At 47.0% G+C, this 8852-nt stretch overlaps 1 protein-coding gene across 1 annotated transcript; it reads right to left on the bottom strand.

Annotated features, from left to right (window-relative positions):
• Positions 1 to 1228: 1228 nt before the first annotated feature.
• RDH8 (retinol dehydrogenase 8) lies at positions 1229 to 8742 on the bottom strand. The gene is made up of 6 exons (XM_020994739.2): positions 7040 to 8742; positions 5336 to 5497; positions 4020 to 4199; positions 3657 to 3750; positions 2991 to 3174; positions 1229 to 2777 (listed from the first exon to the last, which is right to left on the bottom strand). The coding sequence occupies exons 1-6, from the start codon at positions 7158 to 7160 to the stop codon at positions 2553 to 2555; spliced, it is 966 nt and encodes a 321-aa protein (XP_020850398.1). The 5' UTR covers positions 7161 to 8742; the 3' UTR covers positions 1229 to 2552.
• Positions 8743 to 8852: the final 110 nt, after the last annotated feature.

Here is an 8852-nt window from a genome sequence, read left to right as displayed (position 1 = left end):
GAACCAAAACAGACTGGGCTCTGTGATTCTGCTGTGTCCTCCTGCACTCCTAGACAGAGCCACCCCTAGGAATTTTTGCAACAAATACCATAAACTGTACCTGAGATCAGTGGAGTGAAGCAATCTTTCGGGTGAGCTGGGCAGTGCAGCTCCAAGACCCACAGTGGGGTGCTAGAGATGCTGGGTGCCAGGTGGAGGCTGATGCATGGGAAGTCACTACAGGAGTGTGTGTGTAAGAGAATTTACTGGCAAAATTTCTGGGAAAATGTGTCAGAAAATGCAGAATGAGTGGGCATTGAGATTGCATGGTGAATTTCTGTGTTCCTGAGCAACAAAGGAACATGTTGAAGACTTGAGAGAGACCTCATGGTGACCATCAGACCTCAGGTTTCACCTGATGATCGGCTGAGAAATAAGCACTGTCCTTGTAGGCATCAGGGTGGGACTCACCATCCAGCACATGACAAAACTGCTCTGTTTTCCTTTCTTTATCTCTTACACAGGAAGGTTGCTTGACAGCCTTCTTCCACGTGGAGCCTCTAGGCCATATGTTTCCCGGGAAAGGCAAAGCTAAAAGCTTAGATCTTAATAGAAGTAATCCTGCTCACAAAATTGAGGTGACAGACCTATGTAGAAGCAAAGGGTTGCCAGTCATTCAAGAGTTGCATTTTTTAAATTAATTCTACTCAATAAATATTTTTTATTGAGTTTTACTTTATGATGGGAGGTACAGTCCTTTTCAGGTCACTTGAATTGGAAAGGAGACAAGGATCCTGAGGGGATGGGGGCTGAGACATTTTGATAAACTTTTGAACTGTCTCTGATAATCTTCAAACTTTCTGGTCTAGCTGATATGACATCTGGGCTGTTCCTATGGCACTCAGAAGCTGAGAGCCAAGGAGAAACCAGGTCACTGATACTGCTTGTGCAGAGAACCAGGCAGGCAGGCAATCTCTATTCAGTGATGTGCTTGCAGGTCTGACAGGGGCCAGGAAGCTCAAGCTCAACTCTGGTGGCATATGCATAGATCAAATACACTCAGAAGAGGACTCCTGCCCCTCTGTCTATCTCTCTATTCTTATGTCTACATAGGACAGCTCTTCCTGTGGAGAGGAGACATCCTCTACCTTAGAGCTGATTATGTTAGACTTCCAGTGGCATCAAAAGAACAAGACCTCAAAAGAGCTAGACCTTTCAACAAGTTCTTCAAAAGAAATCTTCCCACAAAAACACCTGCATCATTTATTCTGCAAAAGCACAACTGTTTGGGTAAGTTGTAAAGTGCCTGAAGCCTCTTCCCACTACATACCTGAGGATTTTCTCCACCTGCTGTATTGAAATCTAAACACAGAAATAAGCTTGGATGTACAATATTCTAAGGTTGAAATCTTCACTCCAGTCTTCTGCTAGATTTCCAATTTTTGAAAGCTGTCAAAAACTCATTCCTCTCATTGAATAACTCAGTGTGACAGAAAAGCAGACACATTCTATAAACCCAATAAATACTTTGTCTCCCACATATATGGATTACCATGTGCTTAATTGTGTGTAGATGCTGGTGTAATCAATAAAATACAAATTCAGGCTATAAAACCATTCATCCCCTTCAACCCAGAAATATCACTACTAGGTCTGTATCCCAGAGAGATGAAAAACAAAAAGGAAAAGGATCTATATGTACACAAGTATTTGTCACAAAGAATTGGAAATTGAGGGGATGCCCATTGATTTGGGGAATGGCTGAACAAGTTGTGGTATAGGATTATGATATAAATGACAAGCAGAATACTCTCAAAAATAACTGGACTTACATGAACTGATACAAAGTGAAATGAGCAGAACCAGGATAACATTGTACATAGCAATGGTAATATTATGTGATGATCAGCTGTGAATGATTCTCTGCAATACAGGGATCCAAGACAATTTTGAAGGACTCGTGATGAAAAATGCCATCTACCTTCAGAGAAAGAACTGATGGAGTCTGAATGCAGATCAAAGGATATCTTTTTTAAACTTTATTTTTCTTTTTTTTTTGTCTTCTTTTACAACATGATTAAAATGGAAATGTGTTTTGCATGACTGCACATGTATAACCTATAACAAATTGCTTGCCTTCTAAATGAGGGAGAAAGAGAAAGGCGGAGGAAACTTGGAACTCAAAAATTAAAAAAAAAAACAAACGTTAAAAATTATTCTTACACGTAATTAAGGAAAAATAAAATATTAAATTAAAAATACCAATAAAATAAAATCTAAATTCACTTGCAAAATGTTACTAAGTTCATAGTAAAGTGTGTAGGTGGGGGGAAGGCTAGAGTAAAGGACTGGCTACTACCAAGGCTAGAGCCCAGGAATAAGCCCCCACCAAGGGAGGGGATTATAAATTCAGATGTCAAGGTTCATATCTTGAAAAGACTGAGAAGAGCAGGTCTGGCTGTAGGTCACTCATATCCCTGAATACATGTGACTTCTTCACATGTATATGACCTTCTTCATACAAATTGTCATCTTCACATGGCTCCAAACCCGCAACGTGTGTGAGGCCCCCTTCACATGGGTGTGACCCTGGGCCGGAGGCAGTTCCCAGAGAGGCAGCGGAGACAACAGAGGCTGAACCGGAAAAGGGGTTGGCAGCGGAAGAGTAGACGGTAGAAGGTGTGGACGGAGAGGTCTCCAGAAGGGTCAGCATACTTCAGGGCAGTCAGGGGCGTATAAAGGGCATTGGTCTGATAGCGAAGGGATGGCTGTGCTGAGCCAATCACTTGGGCAATGGCCTGGAAAGAGTAGGTTTCTGACTCTTAGGCTCAAACTTCCTGAGCCGTGGAAACAGAAGCCCAAGGAGGAACAGGAAAGGAGGGGACTGGAGGTCAGGGGTCTTGTTAGGGTCAGAGGTTGTTGTGGAAGGTATGGCCAGCCCCATCCCAAGGGATGCCTGGCTCGTGGGAGGAAGAGAGTATTGGGAGGGATGAACATTTCCATCGCCTTACCTGGGCAATATCCTCAGGGCTCTGGCCCAGGGTCTGGAAGATATCTTTTGATGCTGGGAGATAAACATCGAGGAAGTAGCTCAAGGTGTCAGGGTCAGTGCCAGGAAAATCAGCCTTGGAGACCTGGGCCACTAACTTGGCCTCAAAATCTGTGTTCACCGGCCCTGGTTCCACTAAGGACACACTGGGGAGGAATGAAGGCCTAAGACTTCTTCGGACTCCCCTAAAGCCTTTCTCCAATGATTGCCTGCCCCCAAGACTCATCTTGGAAAGTCTCATTGTGGTTATCAACTCAATGAATTAGAGGGCCCAGGAGGACATTTTAGCCAAGGACACCCTCTACCCACAAAAACCTTTCAGGGACTCACTCTAGACCCCTTCCCTTACAGTCTAGGCCCTCTCCCCACTCAGAGCCCAACACCCACTTCTTCTTCAGGACATCCTCTCAGAGTGTAGGCCTCTCTCTCCCGCAATCCCTTGTCCCCAGAGCCCAGCCCTTCCTATCCCCTCATAGCCCATCCCCCACAGTCCCCTCAGGACTCCTTCCCCCACTGGTCCTCTTCAGGGCCCAGCTCCTCCCCTCCTCAATTCCTCTCTCCCCTCAGGTCTCCCACTCAGAGTTCAGATCCCCAGAATGTTCCACTCTGAGTGTCATCCCCATCTCACAAGATATTGAACCGCAGAAGCTGCACAGCCAGACTCTCACAGAACCCCTCCAATGCAAACTTGGAGGCTGAATAGATATCATTGAATACGACACCTGGAAAGGCAGGAATGGCAGGACAGGAGTATATTCAGGTTCCATGCGTGTCTAGGGGAGCCCACACCCCGATCCTGCCCCTGCCCTGGGAGTATCTAAGTGGACCCCAATTTCTTCCCTCAGATTTGAGGACTTTTAGGTAGACAAGGTTCCTGGGTGGAATTGGGGTAGAGGGAGATATCAAGTGGATGGATCTGAGTGGGGCTATCTTCCTACTTAGGAGCAGGACCCAATGTAGAGGATCCCCGAGGTGGGAAAGGGAGTCTTACCCTGCAATCCCATGACACTGCTGACCACCACGATGTGGCCTCTACGTCTCTGCTTCATGCTGGGCAGCACAGCCTTGATCAGCTGGACTGCTCCAAAGAAGTTGGTTTCAAAGACCTTCCTGATGTCTGCCATATTGAGGCTCTCCAGGGGCCCTACAATTCCTAAACCTGCATTGTTTACTGGAGGGAACAGGAAGGGGTGACACCAAGGATGACTGAGGATGAACCCTGGCCCCTCCCTCCCTATCCCTGGACAGCTCCAGCCCAGCCCCAGCCATACTCCCCATCCCAATTTGGAACTAAAGAAGAGACCTAGGAGGGACTGATTACCGACCTGGGGAAGGTGAAACTGCTGCCTCGAGGTAGCAGTCAGGGAGGCAGAGGGGTCATAAAAACAGAGGAGAGTGCCAAGATCAGCTAGGCCAACACTCTCATTTTACAGGGGAGGAAACTGAGGCCAAGAGAAGGAAAATTACTCCCCAAGATCACACAACTTGTCAGTGGCAGAGTAGGGGCTAGAACACAGGCTTTTTGACTCCTAGTCTATGGCTCTAAGAAGATGGTAGGATAGCATGGTTTTGAGCTAGAAGGGCCTTTTTTCATATCGTGGACTCCTTAAGCAGTTAGTCTGGAAGCCAGGAACTCCCTTTCAGAATTAGGTTTCTAAATGCATAAAATACATAGGATTATGTTATTTTTTTTTCTGATCCAAGTTCCTGAACCCTCAGAAATCTATCCACAGACCCCTTGGAGGGGGGGTGTCCTTGGATCGCAAGTTAAGAACCCTTGATCTACAACACAATGAAATCAAGCAAAATTCCAGAGGACTCATGACAAAACATACTATCTATCTCCAAAAGGAAAGGTGATGGACTCAGAGTACAGAGGGAAGTATATTTTTTTGGATATGGCTAATGTGGGAATTTGTTTTGCTTGGCTATATATATTTATAAAGGGTTTTGTTCTTCTTGCTTTCACAATAGGCAGGAGAGATGGAAGGGAGAAATTTCTGGACTGAAAATAAAATAAAATAGAATTTAAAAAAAGAACCCCTGATCTAGTTTAACACTTTCATTTTACAGATGGAGAAATTGAGGCCAAAAGAGGAGAGATGGCTTGCCCCAGATCACACAGGTAATGAGTAATAGCCAGAATATGCCAAGTGCTCAGTCTCCATATCCAACCATCTTTCCACTACAGAGGGTGAAGGAAAGGGTCCTCTACTCCCTGCACCTACCCTCACTCCACCTTCACCTGGGATAGAGGTAGACTGGCTGACTCCTTAGATAGGCCTTCTTGAAAAAGGTTTGTCTTACCTAGCACGTCCAAAGACCTTTCCTCAATGCTGCTTAGGCAGGCAGACATGGAGTCCTCACTGCAGACATCCAGCTGTGCCACAGTCAATGTCTGGCCCAGAGCCTCACCAGCTGCAGCCTCCAGTTTCTCCTTCTTCCCCAGGTCCCGCATGGTGGCGATCACTACACTGGCCAAGAGCACTGCACTGAGTGTAGGGGAGCAGCACAGTTTCCCGCCCCGCCCTCATATCCCCCAGCTTCTATGAGACAGCTACCTTGCCCCCTGTGGGTTAGTGTGCATGTACATTTGTATACACAAGTGTATATGTATCTGTGTGTACATAATTGCAGCTTAATACATGATTGATCCACACATGTGTTATGTATACTGCATGTCTATAAACATATAAAACTAGGATCAGAGAATGGAAGGTACCTACATGCCATGAAGGCAGATTCTGGTTCAGTATAAGCAAAATCTTCCCTATAGCTAAAGCTATTCAAAAAAGGAATGGGCTGCCTTGGTAGGTAGTGAGTTCCCTGTCTTTGATGGTCTTAAGTGAAGGCCAGATGAACACTTTCTGGCTCTGTTTTGGAAATTACATTTCACATGCGGATTAGACAAGATGACGTCTAACATCTCTTCCAGTTCATAGATACAGAGCTGGAAGGAACTTTGAAGTGGCCCCTTATTTTACAGGGGAGGAAACTGAGGCACAGAGAGGTTGGATGACTTGCCCAGAGTCACACAGTTAATAAATGTGTGAGGCTGGATTTGAACTCATATCTTTTTGACTCTTAGCCCAGTGCACTATCTACTACATTAATCTGCCTGTCTCCTAAGAGTCTGTGTGTCTACTGTATAAGGGTAACTTGATGCTGGAGGAGAGGGGAGGAGGCTTTATCCAATTTGGCAGAAATCCAACTGGGGCCTCAAGTCCTAACCTCCCCCTCTCCCCACTCTCCAAAAGACGTCTCTTGAGTAATAACTCCTTTGCTCACACCAACCCTTGATTCCTCTGGGTCCTAATGATTTATGTGTAGGGGGGAAGAGGGTGAGGTTGGTCTGGGGATCCAGGGATTGGGGGATCATCTGTGAGATCACCAGATCTAGTGGGAGTAATTGAGAGGGCTACCTAGAAGGGGGAGCTGCAAGGGTCCCCCAGATCCTCCCTCCGCAGACATATGAAGGACTATGTCCAAGGTTATACTTATGTAAGAGGCTTAGTCCTGGAGGCATAATCCTAAAAGGAGTGAGGAGGAAGGGAAAGCAGGAGAGAGGACACAACTGAAGATGCAGTAAGGAGTGGAGGCGGGGTTCTTCAAGCCTGGGGTGAGGAAGGTCCCCATGACATGTCCTTCCTCAATCCTCACTTCCTTGGAAAATGTAGACAAAATGGGTTGGAGAGAAGTAATGGCAAAGGAAGACAGAGGGTCTGTGTAAATGGTTTTGTCAATGTGTCCATCTGTGCCGATGAATCTTTGTGTCTGAGTCAACATGTCTGCATTTGTATTACTAAAAATTGAATTGTATTTCTACGGCTGTGTGTCTGTTTCCTTGTTTGTGTGTCTGTGTATTTCTGCACATCTACCTCTTCGTGTACATTTGTATGTGTGTAAGCGCTCTCATGTCTGGCTCAGTCTCCTACCTCCCACCAAAACTGGGGGCTCCATCTTCCAGTAGAAGGGGTCCCAAACCCATCCCCATCCCTCTGCCCTGCTTACCATGGTATCTCTGTTGAGGATCCTGGGCCAACTTTACAGCCAGATGTAGACCAATCCCCGAAGAGCAACCAGTGATCAGGACAGTCCTGGGGTGTCCTTCTGGGCCCTCAGCTCTCGCCATGTCTGACTTCTCTGAGTCATGTGATCATCCTTGTTTGTCTGGTCATGCCTGAACTCCCCCCCCTCTTCCAAGATCATATGATCCCTGCGCAGCAGGATAACATAGGGGGTAATGAACCAAAGGCTTAAGAGTGTGTAGGGAGAGGAACAGGTGGGGAGATAGAAAAGACAGGAAGGAGGAGAGTAACAAACCACACCTCCTCCAACCACTAAGCACAGGGAGCCCTTGAATCTAAAGGAGAAAATGGGGGACAATTGGAGGTGTCGTGGAGTAGAAAGGACTCTTGATATCAGTGTGACCTTGACTAGATCTCTTAACATCTCTAGGCCTCTGTTTTTCATGTTTATAAAATTAAGTGGTAAGACTAGATGACCCCTAATGTCCATTTCCTCTCTTAACGACCCTTCCATGTCATATTAGGCTACCATCCTAAGAACTGAGAGCTTTGGGAACCATTGCCATCCCCATTTTCTCTGCATCACAGTTACCTCAGGGAGTCCTGTATTTTTGGGGCCCCTAATCCACTGGAAGGAGGGATGCCTGACTCTGGGCTGAGAAAGGCTCAAGTACAGAGATCAGGCATAGTATGTGTGTGTGGGGGAGATAGAGAGACAGACAGACAGAGACAGAGAGACAGAGAGAAAAGAGTTGGAAGATTTATAGGAACTGAGGTTAGATATAAGAAGCTCCTGGCCTGGTATGATTTCCTGAGGGTCAAGTGGATAGAATTCTGTGGTTTAAGTCAGGAGGACTCATCTTCCCGGGTTCAACTCTGGCTTCAGACACTAGTTGTGTGACCCTAGGTAAGTCATTTGACCCTGTTTGCCTTAATTTCCTCATCCATAAAATGAGCTGGAGTGGCAAACCACTCCAGTTATCTTTGCCAAGAAAACCCCTAATAGAGTCACGACTCAACAACGTGATTTACTGAGTCTGGAAGTGTTTTGACACTCACTCAGAAGAGGCGCCAGGGTCTCATAAGTATTATTACTGGTGATGAGTAGTGGTGATTAGGATCAGGGATATTGGAGCCCCAGCCCCATCCTCTACCACCCCGACTTCGGGCCAGACTCACCCTCTCAGTCTCCACCCCAGCACACAAAAATGCTTTGTTTTTTGAAGAGACGGCAAAGAAGGGGTTAACCCTTCCCTCAGTGTCCGGGCCTCTTCTGCCTGGAAATGGAGCCGGGATTCCCCACCCCGACTGTCTCTTGTCTCAAGGTGCCGGCCCACCTCCCTCCAGCCAGGTCTTCTGGTACTTTCTCAAAGAAGCTTAGGTATGGGCTTATGTTCAGAGCATGACCAGCCCCTAGGGGACCCCGAAACCTCAGACTCAAGAGTAATGGAGCGCGGGTCTTAAACGCGCAGGTGCGCACGCAAGCACACACGTGTACAGAGAAACAGACACAGACACTCATGTGCTGAAACCTGCCCTGGGTTGGGATGGGGCGGCAGAAGGCGTAAATTACTCTGGGTTTCCCTACCTCAAACTCTCAAGGACAGAGGGAGAGATTTGAGTTGGAATAACCTTGCCCCAGCTCCAAGCCCTCAGTGAGTGTCGGTGCCCGGCTCCAGCCTCCCTAAAATAGGCCAATTAGGTCTCTGGACAAAATTTTCCCAACTCCGGCTTCCCTCCAGGGAGAGTTCCAAGTGAGCACGCCCCCGCCCCGCCTCGCCCGGCCCCGCCCTGCC

Source organism: Phascolarctos cinereus, unplaced genomic scaffold (assembly GCF_003287225.1).
Source record: "Phascolarctos cinereus isolate Bilbo 61053 unplaced genomic scaffold, phaCin_HiC Scaffold_4;HRSCAF=312, whole genome shotgun sequence".
NCBI classification, from domain to species: Eukaryota; Metazoa; Chordata; class Mammalia; order Diprotodontia; family Phascolarctidae; genus Phascolarctos; species Phascolarctos cinereus.
Note: the sequence above shows the minus strand (reverse complement) of the source record. Positions and strands in the feature narration are given on the sequence as shown.